Raw genomic sequence first — 19,640 nt, forward strand, 5'->3', positions numbered from 1 at the left:
TTGAAGTAAAGAAGAAATACAACACATAAGCCACATTTTGGGGGAAAACAACCCCAAAACTAGGCCAAGTGTTTCGAAATGCACTAAAACCTTCACAAGCATATTAAATTGGAAATTTAGCCTGGCTAAAGGAGAAGCAGCACATTTTAAATAGGAAATAGTTTTAAAATCCAAGTTAACAGAAGGCGCTTATTCCTTTTCAAAGAAAAGAATAAGGATTTGCATGAAAAGCTTCCTAAAATAAAAGTTATGTAGTGACTCACAGAAAAGCAATAGAAACAAATCTATTCAGGAATAAATCTATTCAAGAAAATAAGGTTGAGCTACAGGTTTATAGCCAACTTACCTCTTTTTGCTTTTGCTGTCAAGTAGGGCATAAAAAGAGGAAAAAATGGAAGTTTAACTGATTCTACTGTCATCACAGATGGTTTATTCCATAAATACCTGCTTGGAGTGGACGACTAGACTCTCCTGTGCTTTGCAAAGGATGCTGGGCACAGTGGGCCAGGACGCCCAGGGCTGGAGAATGAGGCAACCTCCTCCTGGGGTGTCTGTGCTGGGACTAGAGCTCATTTACTGGAGCCACTGGGGCTCATTTACTGGAGCCAGTGGGGTCCCTTCCTGCTCCCAATTCCTGAGTAAATGAAGTTCTTTTTTTTTAGTTTTAAAAATAGTTATTTATGCATACAAGAGCTGGGGTACAGGCCAGAGGTGTGGGGGAGGGGGGAGAATTCCCCAGAGAAAGATTGGGGAACAGAACATGCGGATTCACTGAAATCCACTGCTGAGGGGAGCAGCGGGCAAGTCAGGAGAGGTCTGCTGCACCATGTGGGCAGCTCCCTGGCCAGGGATCGAACTCAGGCCACAATGGCTGCAGATAGCTTCATAGTGCCGAGACCTAACCTCTGTGCCACCAGGGAGGCCCACGAAGTTCTTATGATCTGCACCCATCACAGAATGATTTTCTATTTTGATTAAGACAATCTGAAGCGCAGTGAAGAAGCAGAAGGTGAGGCTCAGTTTGGAGTAAAAACCAAACTAGACAAGAGCGGTCAAGCAGCAGAGATTTCCTTCATGTGCCTGCTTCAACTAAAAACATGTGACTTTATATCCACTAGGAGGAGAGTAGAAAGGACAGTCCTGCTCTACTTATCCTATAAAAAAAAAAAATGCACATCTGCTTGTATAAATCTTTCAGTGCAAATACTTGAAATGACAGCAGCTGTTTCTTTAAAAGAAATCCATATTCTGAGAGTAATGATGTACCTGGTCCAGTCTTTGGAGCATGTACTGGCCAGTGCAGCCTCACGAGAGAGCAGCCTCAGAAGCTGAAGGGGACTTGCTATGTGGACGGAGCGTGCTGAGTGTTAGTAGCACCCCATACACCCCCAAAAGAAAAAGCAATGCCCAGAGCCTGTCAGGAGTACAGTGAAGCGAACCTGCCTGTCGCACGTGCACTTTGCACAAGCTGTGAGTGTGTGACACCGAGAGTGCAGGGGAGTCTCTTTGCTGGCTGAGAGGACAGTAAGGTCAGCAAGGACAGTAAGGTCAACAGACCCACAACATCTTTATGACTTTTTTCAGTAAACAGGAGACACATAAAGTGGACTGTCTGAGTGGTGCTTTCCCTTCTCCCCTCCACTTTCAGCCATGGGTGCGTGTGGGGGTGCGGGGGGCTCCCGGGAGTCTCACCTGGTGCACTAGCTGTGCATATTTAATTTCTAGATCATGTTAAGTGGTCCCAGTGTCAGGGAGCTAGGAAGCCGTGAAGTCAGTGAGGACCACAGCCCCGGGGTGTCCCACCATGCCGCCCCCTGCCTGGTACTCAGCAGACCCGGAGCCTGGAGTCCAGGCTTCCCCGGTGTTTCTCGGCACCCTGGGAAGGGCTGGTTGGCTGCCAGGTCGATGGCCCCAGAGAGGCGCTTCTGAGCATGTCGGCGCCCCCCACATCGAGGGCAGCAACACTGCCATGCTCACCGGCCCCAGGTCCCGGCAGTTTTGAGGAGGCGCTCTTTGTGAGGGCTCTGCATGGGCCTGGAACATGCCTGCTGGCCTGCAATCTGCTCGGCTCTGACACAAGGCCGCTGTGAATGGGCTGCAGAGTCTGTTCTGTGCACTGAATCAGGAGTTCCCTCTTCCTGGGTAAGGACTAGACTCAACCAAGTGGAGACATTTCAATGGATTTGCCTACAAGTCTCATTAGGGAGGCAGATGGCATGAGCTGCAGGCATGGAGGGTGGCCTCTGTTGATGGTCAGTGTCTCCTGCCTGTCCATGCTCCTGGCCAGCCAGACATCCAGGAGCCCAGCCGCCGTCCAGGCCTGTAGAGCACCAAGGCCAGGCAGGCCCATTGTGACGTTTTCTTAGTATTCGTGGTAGCCAGAAACAGCCCTTTTGAAAACTACACTTGGAAAGAACATTCTAGGAAAAGCCTCCTCATCAAAGGGTTTTATAGTATAAGTTGCCAGGTGGTTGCAGTGAGGGCAGGACAGACAGACCAGCCAAGCAGGCTGCACTGAATGGCCTGGACAGTGCTGCTGAGTGACTTGAAAAAACCCCAAAGGCAACTGCCATGCGGACGTCATCCATCACCAACTTTAAGCCAAACCTGAAACACGCCCTTGATGATCCCCCACACCAGGAGCCTATGTGAGTAAGTCATGCCGCCCCCACATGTCCACTTGGTGTAAAATGCTGTGACTGGCACCGATTACGCAGCAAGTCGGGCCACTGCAGATAGGTTCAGGGCAGGTTCCTGGGGACGGAAAGACCAAGGAAGGAGGGCTCCTATCCCAGAGGAACAGCCGGACTCACAGAGGAATGCAAATGAGGCCAAACTGAGAGCTGTGTGCAGGGAAGAGGCTGCTTGGTCCTGCCTGGGAGACATGGGACAGGAAACCTCATGATTGCCATGCATTTCTGTGCACGAGCTCAAGACATGCACACCTGACACTGAGCCCCTTGGCAAGAGGCAAAAGACCCTAAGACCCCAAGGTATTTGTGTATGAAATACGATATCTGGATGCAAATCAAAACTGTCCACTAAATGGGAGGATGTTGGTATTTATCTAAACAAAGCAAATATACGGCTATCGGGGCAATCGATCAATTCTTGTGCTTTTCAGTTTTCAGTCAGGTGTCTGTCCTTACAGGGGTGGGTGGACAGGATCCCATGCCGCTCCTGGCAGCACTGTTATCTCGACACTTTCCAACTCAAGATCATCCTACACTCAGAGCTCCAGCCAAAATGAATTGCTACTTGGGGACATCCTGAAAGAAATGGAAAGAAACTTGCGGGTATTATATATTTTCATGTAAAATGCATCCGGACTAATAGAAAAAGAAAAAGACTGGCCACATACGCAAGGTGTGCGATCAGGAAATGGGACAGTCCACAGCTGACAAGGCATCTGGTGGGAGATGACACGCCCCGGGTTAACAAGTTTCTGTGGGCGGCTCTATAAATGAGTAAAATCTAAACTGTCACAGAAAATGTCCCGATGTCGGGCCTCCGTGGTGGCACAGTGGTTGAGCGCTGGGTTGCGAAGCTGCCCACAGCTTCTGCAGCGCCGGTTCGATCCCCGGCTACTCCCCGGCCATCAGAGGAGGGTCCCACATGGCCTGCAGACCTCTCCTGCCGCCCGCTGCTCCCCTCAGCAGTGTACTTTGTTCCTTCTGCCTGCTCTGCTCCCTGCTCTGGCTCTGGTGAATTCTCTCACCCTCCTGTGGTTCTGACTGTACCCAGTGCTTGTATAAATAAATAAATAAATCTTAAAAAAAAAAAAAAAAAAAAAGAAAATGTCCCGATGTCATGACAAGTAAGGGCGGCAGTGAAAGGAAAGGGGGGCCAGGAAAGGTGATTAGGGAGGGTGGGAGGCACCCACAGAGGGGAGGCCAGCTCAGTGCGGCCAGCAAAGGGTTCGGACCGTTACTTCCAGAAGAGCGCGCCAACTGGCTCTTGCCAATTCGAAATTTTCTCATTTGTCTTATACAAAAAACCCAGGCAGGTCTTCGTGTAGAAATAATATTTCATACTATGAATTGCATATGCCTCTTACATATTCTGGTAGGTCGATTTTAATTACTGGTCATAATGGTCATGTTTTATTATTGTTATATAGGTCAGTGCAGTTAAGGTTTCCAGATAAAGTATCACCGCAGTGACAAGACCCTTGAAGATGCACAACCCCGTCCCTGGTCAACGCAGCGGGGGCAGCTGCAGTAGGAGCTGGGACAGGATGCAAGAGGCCTTGATTAGAAACTGGACCTTCAGGGCCTGGGGGGCAGGGAATGAGCCAAAGTCAAAGGGCATGTGCCAGAATCTTCCTCCACAAGGTGGGTCTAGCCTTAAGTCCATCAGTACAGTGATGGTTGGTTCTGCAGAAATGGAAAAGTTGTGCCTTGAAGAAGATGGGGTTTTCCTGACTGTCTTATAAAAATGAAATGTTATTTGAAAATACCTCTTCCATACGGTAAAGGATTGTTTCTGTTCTATGTTTCAAAATTTTTAATGAGATTTATTTTTCTCTCAACTCCTGAACCAAAGGATCCAAACTCAATGAAAGAAACCTCATTTTTAGTGATTTAATCACTACAGTGATTCTCAGAAAAACAATCAAAACCTATGTTGCCTTGGAGGTGGGTGGGGTGTGGTGACACCCCCAGAGAAAGACCCCTGTACTTCTACACAAACAAGGATGTGAACCAATGTTTCCTTATTTTAAAAAATTACCTAAATCACCTAAAAATATATATTAAAAATGCTTATCATAAAACATGGAAAAATTAACAATGAATTAATTACCTTTTTAAACTGATGAAACAATATTATCAGTCAATAAACATTAAATTAATCAATAACTTGTACAAAACTCATGGATTAAAAAAACGCTCATAAAATCTACTTCCTGTGGGTTTAAGGTATTTTTTGCATCAAACCTGGGACAGGATATATATGGCAGTTTAAATAAAACCATCACAGATAACATTTAATATAACTTGTCCAATATAGTTCAGCACTACAAAAAATGATCTATAGTCGGTGGTACAAGCATTTCTACAAGCCACAGTCTGTCTGACAGGGGTGGGTAGTGGCTTCTATAGTACCTCATTTAACCAGAACATTCTAGAAAATGTGGTCAGATGGATTGAAGAATTTATGAAGGGCTAATCTAGGCAATTCCATGACATAAAATTGAAAATCCCTCAGGCTGCAATGACAGTTTTGCTTACCCTCCTCTTATTATTTTAACCTCCAATGGTTAAAAAATATAACCATTTTTTAATGATGAAGCCATCAATATAATAAGTCATCATTAAAGTGAACCTCTAGCCTAGTGGTGAATCTAGGTTCACTCTTTACATCTGTAATCTTGAGTACAGTGACCATTTCTAAGGCCAATGGCACTTCCATTATTTAAAGTGGAAGAATTGAAAAGAACATAATACTACTAGCATCAGAGTTGCAAAACGCAGTGAGTACAAAGCTGTAGAAAGATCCTTAGCGTGTGAAAATGGGGCTCTTGTACACTGACACACCCTTTTAGACAGCAACATCAAAAGGGATCAAAAGCCATAAAGATGTTCGTTCACACTTTTAACCCAGGAATCTCACTCCTGGGAAGGAGGTGACTACATGAGATGCTGACGGCGCAAGGGTGTCCTGGTAGCATCCTAGAACATTGCAAACGATAGAAATCGGTGTCAGCAGTTGGGAAGCCGAGCTTGGTGTGAAGACAACACCGGAAACAAAACTTAGGCTGCAGCCACCTTTAACAATGAAAATGACAACAGGGGTGACATGGGAAGGTCTGTGAAGCAATGCGAATGGTTTCCACAATGTGATGACGGTGTATCCATGGAAATAAGGAGCCACGGTGACAGCCAACATGAAGACAGTGGTGGTTTCTGTTTATTATTGACTTCCAATCACAGTGATATGTCACCTTATTAAATAGTTGGGTTTTTTATTCATTACACCATTTCTGTTCTAGATGCTGTAAATCCGGTTGGCATAAAGGGTTTGTATGCTTAAGGGCATGGTGCCTTGACAAATTATTATCCTCTGGGGACTCAAAGATCCTTTGGGGCAGCTTTAAAAGAGTCCATACAAGAGCAAGTGAGTGACGAGAGTAGAAACATCTAGCAGAGGTGTTGGCTTTTTTTATGTACAATTTGGCTATTTTTAAAAAAGATTTTATTTATATTTGCACTGAAGAACTGGGGTGAAGGCCAGAGGAGCAGATGTGAGAGGATTCACAAGAGACAGAGTAGGGCGCAGAACAGGTGGATTTACTGAAATCTACTGCTGCGGGGAGCACTGGGCAACACAGGAGAGGTCTGCTGTGCCCTAGATGGGTCAGCTCCCTGACTGGGGATTGAACTCAGGCTGTTGTGGTGATAGCGCTGAGACTTAATCCCTAGGCCACCAAGGAGGCCCCATTTTGGCTATTATGCTCCTCCAACTCATTATTGCTCCCTATTTCCCCAAACATTTGTAGGGTGTTGAATATGCACATAAATTTCCATATCACATCTTTTGATCCCAATCAGTAGGCTGATCCACTAATCGGATAAGGAAAGTATTAGAGAGCCAAAGGCTGAGGTTTCCAAAAAGGAATTAAGGTAAAATTGAAGGAAAGTAGGTAGAAGATAAATTGAAGTGAATTAAAAAAACAAAATTTTTGGCCAAGGTGGCAAATTCAAATGCTGCAGCAGAGGCCAGAGGCTGGGAGAAATGAGCACAACTCTCACTAGGGAGTGAGGGGGACTGTGGCAAACTCAAAGCTCACCCCAATTAACAGCAACATCTATTCCCACAGCTCCAGCAGCTGCTGACAGGTGTGAACACAGCTCCCCAGGGCTGCCAGATACTCTAAACCACTCCAGGGAGGCCAGAAATCTCGATGTTCATGTGAAATATCTGAACTTCTAGCAGTCAACAACTAATTTTTAATTAATCTTAATTTTTTTTTGCTCCTTGTGGTAGCCAAATAATAGCTTCCCTTGGGCTGAGCTGTTTCATGGGCTTCCCGTGTGCCACCTCTGATCGCTACTTAGCATGCAGGGATTTGTCAGAAAGGATGCTCCTTATTTGCCCAAGTTACATTTCCAATGGAGGCCTCTTCAGGAGCAAAATTGGAAAAGAAAAGAAAAAGAAGAAAGAAGAGCAGGGAAGCTGGACTCAATGGTGCGCACATAGGTCAGCAGCAGCCAGCGGGGTGTGCACGCCATGAGCACGATGGACTCGGACCCGAGTGCTCCTGGGGAGGATCTGAGAGGACATTACTGCCACTTCCTGTGTGATGACTGAGGGGATGTTCTGAGTCGCTACAAAAGGAAATCAGCCCAAGAGGCTTTTTATGAAGATGGCTCTCTTTACAGAAATTACATTACACGTGATCAGAACAGAATGATGAGCTTTGACCAGGATGAGCTGCTGTGAGCTGCCAAGCTGCAAACAGGCCCCTGGAGAGTGTCCTGATCGCACCTGTGTCTGGCTTCCCTTCATCTGCCCGTTCCCACCAGCTCCCCCTCCATCCTGGCTGCTTGAGGGATGCCCCCTGGCTGAGAACAGGGAGGTAGGAAGCGGAGGGGGGAGTCCTCTGTGCTTCATGTGGGGATTGTGGAAGTTTGCCGGGGGAGGTGTAGGGGTGAGAGGAGGGGGAGCTGTCTACTTAACTTATCATTTGCATCACATGCACCCAAGGAAAAAATGTTTACCTGGTGGAGCCACGGTTAACCTTTTTTCCTTGCTGAGCCGGTGCCCCTGGATGAATTCACTCATGGAAGGGGGGCCCTTCAGAAGAAATGACTCTGTGGAGGTGGGACCAGGGGCAACGCTTAATAAATTCTGTAGGTAGGAAGCCCCTGGCGTCCTGGGACGGCTCTGATCACAAAGGGAAGGTGAAAATTGTCTTGCAGGAGATCCAAGAAAATACATATAGGAAACAAAAAAGTTTTACTTTAATTACCTTTCAAAGCCTCACCAGTGACAACATTATTTATACTGGCATTGCATTTTTTTTAACATGTCAATCAAGCTTTTGGCAGTTTCGTTTCCACACTAGGACACAGCCCTACTTGGGGACTCTATCCTCCACCAGAAGAAAGAATGGCAAATGTAAAATATTTATATTACTTGGTTCTTTACTGAGGGCTCCTAAGAATAAAAATGCTACCATTAACCGAAAATACAAGCAAATAATGCTACACCCAGGACTCGGGAAACAGACTACAAAACCAAGTTATTAAAAAACTCAGAGGTGGTGTCTTTGAGCAGTAGCCACATACCAACTGAAAAGGCACAAACCCTGTTTCTGAGAAAAAAAGACGACATTGGCTCCACCCCACGTGACCGAAGGCTACAGAAGCCGTTGTTTTGGTAACAGGGATGACAGTTCCCCTAAGAGAACGTGTAGTATCCTGGCCCATATTGGGAAGGTGTGGAGCAGCACCATTAGCAGAGCTACAAGGGATTTTAAAAAGCTCCCCCCATAAAACAGATTCATTCTTAGGATCTGTCTTGCAGGCTGGCGGTGGTGACAGGCACGTTATATTACACACATGAGGAGCAGCCGAGACGCTGACCAACACTTGAAAATGGCATTGTGATGGGGTAGAGTTGGCGTGCAGGGGACAGAAAGGAACTGATAAACGCAGGGATCAGAAGGTAAAACCATCCCCGTCACAGCCCTGCGCCCACCCGCTCCCGCTTTCTCCCCCATCCTCCACGAGAACACATTCATCTTTGCAGGACGCGGCCAGCCGGCCCCTGCCCCGGCCACGGAGATCACTGCGGGCGTACCTTTTCCTCTGAGCGCCACTGCCGACCCGCATGCTGGGTGTCTGTGGGCCCTGGCTATGCAGGAGGCACGCGGCTACGGTAGGCACGGTGATGGACGCCTCCCCACTTACTTTAGGGCTGCCGATCTTGCTCTTTCCCAGTTTGCCTTTGGTGCGCCGGGACTGCTCGTGGTCAAACTCTAAGTCCTCCAGCCGCTGGGTCAGGGCGAGCTTTTGCTGGATCGCCATGCGCAACAAAGAGTTTAGAGTCTTCTTCTCATCCTCTGCCGCAGCTAACTGTCTCTGCATCTCATCCAGCTGTGTGACATACTCGTCGCATCTGGAACCATAACGGAAAGGTGGTCATGAGCAGACCCTGGTGGAGCGGAAAATGGAGCTGGAGCTGACCAGTGACTAGTGAGTGGGGATTTAGGTGTTCAGAACCCTGTCTTCCTGGAGCAGAATGGCGGTCACTGGGGACACTCTTAGTAAGTGACATTAAACACCTGGGATGGAGTGAGGGGGGCAGGGTAGGGGAAGCTGCTCCATTATTTTGGGGGAACAGCAGAATGTCCCCAGTAAGGTTCATGGCTGTCACGTTACCATAGCTTTTTCTACTGTGTAACTGTAGAAAATACACTGTGTAACAGTGTATTCTTGTATACAAAGTAAGACTGACATCCCTGCCAGTCTGCCTGGAGGGGGCAAAACAATAACAATCTTTATAAAGAAAACAGCCCCTTCTTTATATTTATGGGTTTCATTTCAGTTTGGGTCACAGCTGCCACTGCCTCCCCTGAGGTGGGTTTGCCTGGAGGAGGAAGCTGAGCATGGTCAATGGTGTCGCCAGCAGACAAGAAAGCAGTAGGGAGTTGGGGCAAAGCAAGACCCCAGGGGTTGCTACAGAAAGGAGGCTGCAGGAAGCCCTGCTTGGGCTGCAGCAGCTGCAGGAGGCCGAGCTCAGGCATCTGCTTTCCCAGCAACAGCCTGACCTGAGCACATTCATATTTGGAAGGAATAATCAGTCACACGATTACTCAGAGTACTTAGCGACTACGATAATAATGCCAAATACACTTCACACACCAGCTGACAATTACTGACTTTATAGCCTCATTGCAGATGGACTGTAGGAGCTGAAATGAGCACAAATCTTGCAGGAATGTAAAGGAAGACCATAGATGGTAAGGAAGCCTACATCCAGAAGCACCCCTGTTTTCTATAACCTTGAAGGTCAAGAAACCCAGGAGGATGTCAAGAGAAAACAGAAAATTCAGGGCTTACTAAAATGCAATATGGATTTCAGGACCTGGATTTCTTTCAACTGGTCAGATAACAATATCTTTTAAAACAATCTATGGAGGGCCTCCTCAGTGGTGCAGTGAGTTAAGCGCAGCGCTGCGAAGCTGTCCACAGCCTCTGCAGCACCTGTTCGATTCTGATTCTACATGACGTCCCGTGATGGACTTCGGAGCCAACCCCCCACAGGACGCTGCCGCTCTTATATTGACTTATAATACCATATGTGATCTATCTGTTCAGATTCGTGTCCTCATATCACACCCACAATGAAGGCCCCCAAATTAATCCACCACAGTCCCTTGGGGCCTCTCCCCTTCCCCTCTGGTAGCCTCAGTTCTGCATTAAAGTTACTTTGACCATCCTGTGTCCTTGCAAACAGGAGATGAATCACCCCCATGAAAGATACCCTGCCTGGACCAGAGGGCAGATGGAGAGACGGAACTCAGACCCCACGACTGTCTCAGAGATGAGCACCCAAGCCCAGGTATCTTGTCAGTTCCTTACCCATTTATTTCCTTGTCAAAAAGGTATTAACATGTACACATTGGTCATTCTGTTGGTTGATCTATTTCTAGGACCCCGGTATGAATGAAATTAAAATCTCCTCTCTTGTTAATCTGTCTTTTATCAATGTAACTATTAGACCAGCCAAAGAACCCAGAAGGGGAGTAAGGGAAGTTTTTCTCCCCTACACCTGACTGCTTTCCTTCCTCAAAGAAGGGGGAAGGTGCCATTCCCCTCTCACCTGGCCCCCTAGCCAGGCTGAGGTATGCAAATTCTACTCCCCAAGCTCTCTGCACCCCAGGGTGTCTCATCCCCATGTCCAGGGGCTCAGCCACTTAGCATGAACTTGCGCTTTTTCTCTTCTGACACACGAAGACAGCTGGACAGATGCAGGGCTCCTCAAGCACCCAGGGCTGGTTTCCCACATTTATAGCACCAGCTCCAAGGAAATATTTACTGGATGTGCAAATAAAGCTGTAGTAACGCTTCATGAACTTTCCTTCAAGTGCGTGTCACACAAGATAGACAACTGTTCTGGGTTAGGGATGTTTTGGGCATATAATTGTGAGAATAAATCAACGGATTGCAAAACTCTATTGGAAATGTCAGGATTTGGAGACTTGGAATCAATACATTTTTAAAAACTTTAAAAACAAGATACAGCAGTGCTTCATAATGGGAGGCTGTAACAACAAATTAGTTCATTAATTAGCTGGGCAATGTGAAATTTGTGAATTTGGGTGCCATGTGACTGCATTATAGAAATTACAGTTTAAGTCACAGTGCATTAAAGCCTAAGTAATTAGCTGCTACGGTGAATATTCATTTTCATTGTATAGGCACCTTTCCCCCACCAGGCAGATAACAAGCATTTTTATGCATTTTAGTCACAGAAATAAATGTCAGTGGGATTGCCCTTAGCTATGTTAGGAAGTGGGTTGTTTTTCCTTACTGCAGGCCATTTGTCTCCTTCTTTCGAGCACAGAAACTCTAGAACAAAACATCTATTATGCTAACTCAGAAGGAGCTCTCTGTGGGAGAGTGTGGGCACCCAGCGTGTCCAGCAGGGGGCTCTGGAAAACCACGCAAAGGCTTCAGGCTTGTCCAGAGCATCCTGTAGTCTCTCCCACGTACTCCTGCAGGTTCAGCTAGTAAGCGCAGGTCTCAGAAGACACAGTGCGCCACAGAAGAATTGGGGGTGGGTTGGGGAAGGGCTAGGGTTGGGGAGTATGGGGGAGGGGGGAGGGGGAGTGGGAGGATGGGGAAGGGGTGGGAGACAGGGAGGGTGGGAGGGGAAGAGAGGGAGAAAGGGGTGGGGACAGGTGGGGGACAGGAAAGGGGGCAGCCTTACCTAGTTGCAAACATGGCTCTCAGGGACGAGAAGGTCGCGGCGTCTTCTTTCAAAGCCTTCAGTTCGTTCCTCAGCTTCGTCATCGTTTCTGTCACCATGGCCTTTTCATTTTCATATTTGTTCTTGAGATTCGCCAGTGCTACCTCTGCCGTCTAGGACAGAGAAACCACCGTGCTTAAATGTCATCCCGGAGACCCCACCCAAGTCCGCCTGGCCAGCTCCACCTGCACCCTCCAGCTGCACGGGCAAAGCAGAGGCTGGTCTGGCTGCAGATGGCGCACATCTGCACTCTGGGCACCGGCCGGCTCTTTAGCATCTAACTGTGCTGTGAGTCTCCATCAGGGTGAAATTACTCCAGAACAGCTGAGACCCCAGTCGGGAGCAGGAGCTCAGGGAATGAGAGCAGGTCAGTGAATATTTAATGCAGGGCAGTGAGTGGGACTTTCAGACAGAAGGGAGCCAAGAGGCAGCCTGATCCAAGGAGAATGTGAGCAAGAAGTGAGCGAAGAAGCAGTTTGCACTGAAATATGATAAAGTTCAAATACCCTGTGTGCCCTGGGCTCTCTGGGCCTGCAGTGGACAGACCATTGCTCTCGTAGCAGACCCTACACCCCTGTGTCTAATGGCCAGTGAATCCACAGCCAGTCTCTGCCTGGGTCTTTGTATATGCTTCCTCAAAACAATGAATTATAGCGAAACTTAATTCCTCACCATCTAAGAAAGCAGACATGACAAACTATGAAATGAATTAAAGTATTTCTGTGACTTTGGAATGTTCACATGCCTAAGAGTTTTTGGAATGAATGGTGTTTCAAATTGAGAACTAGTCTAACACATAGTAAGATACACAGCACACATAGTAGGGAGCAAAAAAATAAAGGCAGCATCAAGGCATGAGGTCGATGTACTCTGGGGGCTGCCTGCTGGGACCGTAGCTCCTGGAACGTACCTGGAAGCCAGATGGGAATGGCATTTTTGCAAACTGTCAACTGCACCTTTCAGAGCAAGTGAAAATATGTGACACTAATGAAACAGTGCATTATGGATGAAAAACAAGATTTAGTATGAGTGGGGTTTCTCCGGAAGAAATATTGCTTTTTGACATTTCTTTCTGTGCCAGAAAAGGACAGCTTCAACTTTCTCATGCAAAGTGCGAGCGTCTAGAAAGATGACATCCCCTTTCCATCAGGACAATGCTGGGGTGGGGTAGGAGACGTTAGTTATTTTCTTGATCCCAAAGTCCTAGTTTTGACTGAATTCAAATCCAGGTTAAAATGAAAAGCCACCCTATAAAATACTTTGATGTGTGCATGGTGCTGTGACTCAGGGGTCTTCAGGAAAATGAGAGATGCAAAAAATTATCCAGAATGCAGGAAGTGACCTGGAGAGGGGGGAGAAGGGATGGCAGTTGTTTGTTAAAAGTTTAGACACATATTCGTTTAGAAGAGAGAGTGAACTTCCAGTTGTGAACATGTGATGTGTTTGTTACACAGAGACGCATGCTCAGTTGTCTGAGGGGAGCAGGAGGATTGGCAAAAGACCTGGAACAGAAGCACAAGGTCATTGACTATGCATGAAAAATGTCTCTGAGGGTGCAGCTTTGTTGGCAGGTTTGTTTGTCCATACACTACACACAGCTTTTTCAGAAGTCAGTCATTCTAAGCATCTATGACCTTAGCAGGTCTTCGGGCCTCTGCCGTCCACATCCTCCACACCCCCCTAAAGCTGACTTTCCAAATACAAATATCTTTGTAGTCAGAGACCTTCACAGCCATCCCTGGAATGTATCATCCCCCTCTGTGCCCTGCTACTCACTGTTCTTTCAGGCTGGAAGGATAACGTCCTCTTCTGGAAAACAACTCTTTAAGGACTAACACATATAATTTCTTCTGTGTAGCGTCTTCTAATGTTTCTAGAAAACATTAGCCATTTGGCTGCCTTCAGTGTTCCCTAGCTTGATGACAGCATGTGTGACATGAACTGGGATCATCTGTTTCCATTCTGACACCCCCCGGCTCTGTGAGCCCTCTTCTGGAAGGCAGGGGACATGTATTACTCTTTTATGAATCTTTAGCATCTAATGAAGTTTAGTATACGGATGACACTTCATAAACACTTGCTTACTTCATCAGGAGATAACTATGCCTACAAAAGAACCTCCTAGATTATATTAAAAGATGCAGGGAGAATAGAGAATAGAGAATGTCTATTTTTAAAAAGGAAGGCTTTCCCTTTCTTCTATGCCATGGAATTTTCACCTTAGTCTTAATTAACATCCTACCATCTTTAAACATAATGAATGTCATCGGTACATACTCGAAGCTATTTAGGCACATAAGCAAGTTGCAAAGCCTGTCATCATCATTGAGATGCAAAATGAATGCAGTGCTAGAGAAATGTCAAATAAATGCAGTGCTTCGTCAAGTCACCAGGACTGTGACTAGAATATAAAACAAACGGCACCACAACCCACTGTGACAATAAAGCAATCCAGCAAGGCTCTGCTCGGTCCTGAATTTCTCTGACATTGTTTTCGCCACTTTCAAGGGGCTGACTCATCCTGTCCTGTAAAAGTCAGAGTGAGTGGAACTCCTTCCGGAGACCAATCACTTGTTACCTCTTTTGGGGTATGAATCTATACCTACGTCTCAACCATGTGTCTTGACACTTTCAGAGCTCCAGGAATCCAGACTGTCAGTCTTTCCGGAAGAAGTCCAAGGACTGATTTGGATGTCTTGATCAAGATTGTTCTGGACACGTGTCCTTAAGCAAGGAATGTACAGCTCATCGGCTGTGCTGGGGGTCATTTACAGACACTCTAGAGCCTGGGGTCTTCAGATTGTCCAAGTTTATGATGGTGTATGATAATGAGTGATAATTAGTTCTGGCCTCAAATTGGAGTCAGATCTCTACAAAATTTTTCATTCACCCTAGTCTTTTCTATTTCCCTGAGGTGAATGGTGCAAAATAAGGTCCCATTTTGCCTTTAGGTTTCTATCAAGCATGATTATAGCATAAATATTATCACTATCTGTGGTCCTCCAAATTATTGGGTTGTCAAAAAAGTCATGATGCATTGTTACATAGAAAACATAGAAAAAATGTGTTATGACTTTCTGGACAAACCAATAGATCAGTGGATTTATGGAAGCTGAAGATAAAGACGCTAGAAAACAACATAGTAGATGACCTTGTTATGGGGGGTTTCCCCCAGAAAAAGGTGAAAGGAGAAAGAACTCTGAGCAGAAACTGCACTCAAGCTCCCACACTGGCATTCCCAGGGAGGTATTGGGTACTGCTCTATATCAGTAGCCTTTATTCAGCTCCCTTCTCAAATGCATCTCTCAAGGCTCACTTTCCAGAAAAACTCAAGAGAAGTTAAAATATTTCTCTGCCTCTCTTCCAGAGCACTCCCACCCAAGTAAAGCTCCAGGTGGACGATAAAATCAGGATCAAGGAGATCTAGGAGCAGGTCCATGCAGTCAGGTCCTAGTGTCCCAAATTACTCCAAAAAGACAAGCTGTGTGGTCAGGGAAGCATCTCTGCTACCTCAGCTTTGACCCAGGTGAACTAACATCCCAATGGTACCTAAATTTCAGATAGGTGGTCACTGGCAGAGCTGGTGTAGCTCTTCCTCTCCCTCTCCTATCTTTTCTATATGGTTCCTCTCTGCCTGCCAGGGTGTCTTTCCTGCAACATCTCCCCGGGGTTAGCTGTCATGCCAGCCTGTTTCCATCCCTCTATCTTCTCTTTCCACATGCAACAACTGTTGGCTCCAGCAAAGTGCCTTGTTTGCACCAGCCCAGATCTCCTCCTTTATTCCTGCTCTAACTTCCTCACCTTTGCCTCCACTGAGTGGGACATAGCTACTCACTACATCATCCATTCACTTAAAACCAAAATGTCTCCATTCTTATATGGCATTGGGACATGGTCTATTCCTCCACTGACCAGCATTGTGAAGTGAACTTTTATCCTCCATGCATCTAGGAATAAACTAGTTCAGGAAGCATCAGCTAGCAGGGGTTGCTGGGGGAATGAGATCACCTGTTTGTTGGCTTTCAACACCGCCCTCAGCGTGGCTATCTGCTCCCGTTTGGTGCTCAGCAGGGACTTGAGCTTGAGGATCTCCTCCATTAAGGCTTCCTTGTCCTTGTCGATCATGGGGGCCAGTTCCCGTGCTGCTGCCCTTTGACGAGACAGTTGTAAGGATCTGTCCACAGCTTTTTGCAGATGCTTGATTTGGTCCCGAATTATGGCATTGAGGTTGTAGATATTCATTGGCTCTTTGCGGATGTCACTCGTGTCCAATACTGGAGATGATGGTGGGGCAGTAATAACAGGAGAAATGGTGGGGGTCTTGGTTGGACTTGGCTCTTTGCTGGCCTCTGTGTTTTCTTTTGACACAGGTTCAGATGAGGTCCTTGTTTCTACGGGGGATGACACACCCCGTCTAGCTAACCGGGGAGACAACAGTCCCCTTGGGTCATCGGGCCCTTTCAGGCTGCCACTGCGGGTGACTCTGCTCTGCCTGTAGTAGTCCAGCATGACCCTGTTGGGAGTTTCATTGTTACACAAACATACATGGTGGTAAAGCTGAGCAAGCTCCTCACTAAATGTAACCAACTCATCCTGGGCGGTGTTGAGTGTATTGTGATTTTCGTTGGCGATGTTGGCCATCTTTTGCAACTCCTTCTCCATGTGGGCCATCTTCTCACCACTCTCCTTGGTGGTCTTCTCCAGGCTTGTCACCTGCTCATCATACATCTGGATCTTACTCTCATACTTGGTCTTCTCTTCTGTGTAGTTTTCTACTGACTTATTGTATTTCTCTTTTAAGGCCTTAATCTCAGCTTTTAAGTCAATCACCTCCGTCACTGCCACCCGGTATTTGCACTCCAGGATCTCTAAGCCATTGATGTCCACCTCATAGTCGTGGGCCTCCTCACCAGAGTCCCGGCCCTTCTCCCCATCCAGCTCTGCTTTGAGCTCCCTGCTGCTCTGCAGGCTCCTCATGGCGTTGACATGTTCCGTGAGCAGGTGCACCCGTTCATGCTGCTCTGTCAGCGCCCCCTTGGTGTGCTCCAGCTGTGTCTGCGACTCCTGGAGGTTAGCCAGGAGAATAGCCTTTTCTCGCTCTACCTGCAAAGGCCAAAGAAAGCTCTGAATGATTCCAGTGCAAAGGCAGTAGTGAGTGCAACCCATTCATAGTTGGGAGCATATACATTTAAAGAAATGGCAACAGAGCCAGTGTTCCTGTTATTTTAAATTGAATTGGAGTGTTTTCTTACTTGAGCAGTTCTGGTAAGTCAATCGATCTAAAAAGTACATTATTTTAAGAGAATTAAGCTATGCATATTTACCCATCCAGATTCTCATGCATTATACACATGGGCTCATGAAACTTGAATGTTATTCAAACAATCTTACTTTTTAAAAATCAATTCACAATAAATTTATTTCACATAAAAGAAAAGGCTTGCCAATATTGAAAAATTCAGTAGAAAACAGTCTTGCTTTAACCTTGGAGCTCAAAAGTATAAGATGCTGATTAGTGAATCCTCAGGAGGAAGAATTTTGTAAGAAAATATTTTGGCCATGAAAGGTCTAACATAAAATTCTGTAATGAAATATTTACCATACAGCTTTATTGGCAGAAAGGTTGGTTTTTGATGACTGCTATTTTCTTGTCAGTCTCTTATGACATTAACAAGGAAGGCACTCAAGTTTATTTTTATCTTTTAACACCTTGTATAAAACTAGCTTATCTTAATTTCAAGATAAGCATGCTACTTAGCATTGTCTTTATTTGAGAGCCCAAAAGCCAGTGAGTCAGCTCTGCTCCTTAGCTCACACAGTTAAGGGACTGTCACAAATTACCTACAAATCATCCTTTCCTTCTCAGAAAAGTTCAACTTGAAGTCAGGTTTAAAACCTAAGACTTTAACTGCTAAATAATGCTGAGAACCTTAACCATCCCCTTAAAAGTAGCAAATATTATTAGACATGCATCCAATGTGACAGCTAGTAATACAACAGTAAGAGCATAGAGAGTTTTAGGGATAAGAGGACAATTTCAAATCACTTCAATTCCTTGAGTCCAAAACAGGAATTTTAAAAACCAGCAATACATTTGACTAACATGACAGTTTTGTTATAATATAGGTGGTAAGTATTATGTTGTACTGAAAAATATTCAGGTCTCTCATGAAAGAACTTCTCATTAAACACAGGTATATAAGAAACTGTAATCAAGAATTTAAATAACCATTTCCCCTCCTCCACATGGGTAATCATGATTATAAATGGAGAGTTTTTACATGTATGTAATGCAAACATTTTCAATAAACAATAATGTTTAAAGCATTCCAGACAAGGTAATAGGCTGTTCATGTCACTGCATATGTGTGTCTCTTTCTTCTTCTTTTTAAATAAACCATCATCAGACCTGCTTTAAAGATTAAAAAAACTAATGTTGAGTATCTTTACACCTAAAGAAAGGGACCAAGTCAAACAACCAGACTTTCCTGGATTAATTAAAACACGTAAGTTACAAATGAGAAGAGGCAAGATCAAACTATTCTTGATACTCTTTTACAAAAACATAAAATTTTAACTATGTTCCTAATTTTTACATTACAGTGCAATAAGTACAGTGGAATTGCTGTTTTTCCATTTCTCAATATATTAATAACCAACAGGAAGAGGACTTTCAGTGTTCTCACAAAAAAATTGAAAGATGGCAGAACAATTGTAATTTTCTCCATTAATTGCTAAGCTTGTTTTGCATGGTTCCAGCTCACATAGCCTTTTCCTGGTCTGGCATGACCAAGCAAACCAAGGGTTCTCTGCATAATATGATCATGTATACTAGGGCTTCATGTGTACTTTTGTTATTTTAACTTATTTAGAGATCTTTAAGTTCTTGCCTTAATTTTATGACCATACTTGCCCATCTCTGAGACAAGGACACACATCACAATTTTCATAAATGGCTGCAGAGACCAAATGTACCAAAAGAATTAGTACTGTGAGTGGAAACAGACAAGCAGGCCACAGCACCAAATCTTGGCACCCACAAGTACTTGGCTTTGTGACACTGGGCAAGGCACAATAATCAACAAACGAGCAGAATGACGCCTTCTTGCCAGTTGACCATTAAGGGAAATAATGGCATCCATGCTGTTGTTAATGTCTGCTTAGCTATGCTCCAGGTCCATGACCCAAATGGTTCTACATAGCAAGTACATCTCTGCACAAATTTGTATCTGTATGAACACAAGAAACTCTTTCATGGCAGTCAGGAGAAATACAAATACAAATGCTCTTAGCTGTGTTTCATTTGGTAGAACAGAGCATATCTCCATAGCTGGAGATGAATGGACTCATCCAGAATAAAGGGAGAGCATTTAAGTGAAAAACCCAGGTAATTATGTAATATGGCATTCGATGAAAAGCCAAGTCATCTGAAATTGTGATAAAGGAGATGGAGACTCGCCTATATGCTCTCATGTATTATACACAGTCTTAGTGAAAATGGATTATTTCAGGAGTTTGGGGTTGTTTTTTTTTTCTACTTCCTCTTAAAAATTCAGTGAATTTGCTCTGAGTAGGCTGAACATCATTTGATTAGTATCCATAAATACAATATATAATGCTATTTCCAAAAAGTCCTATCTCCAAAAAGTCCTGTCACAGGA

The 19,640-nt window shown here is 45.3% G+C and overlaps 1 protein-coding gene across 4 annotated transcripts in view; it reads right to left on the reverse strand.

The window, feature by feature from the left end:
- Positions 1-19,640, reverse strand: part of BICD1 (BICD cargo adaptor 1) — a 143,472-nt gene that overhangs the window by 17,689 nt on the left and 106,143 nt on the right. For 3 of the 4 annotated variants that reach the window (XM_054696268.1, XM_054696270.1, XM_054696269.1), the window contains exons 5-7: positions 15,988-17,082; positions 11,941-12,092; positions 8,916-9,123 (exon numbers count right to left, since the gene is read on the reverse strand). In XM_054696268.1, coding sequence (XP_054552243.1) covers positions 8,916-9,123; positions 11,941-12,092; positions 15,988-17,082 — 1,455 coding nt within the window. Of the gene's footprint in view, positions 1-7,721; positions 7,916-8,805; positions 9,124-11,940; positions 12,093-15,987; positions 17,083-19,640 lie in introns of all 4 variants that reach the window. The other variant, XM_054696267.1, reaches the window with a different exon arrangement.

The sequence above is a fragment of the Talpa occidentalis genome, unplaced genomic scaffold, assembly GCF_014898055.3.
Source record: "Talpa occidentalis isolate TD23 unplaced genomic scaffold, MPIMG_talOcc4v2.1 talOcc4.16, whole genome shotgun sequence".
Lineage (NCBI taxonomy): Eukaryota > Metazoa > Chordata > Mammalia > Eulipotyphla > Talpidae > Talpa > Talpa occidentalis.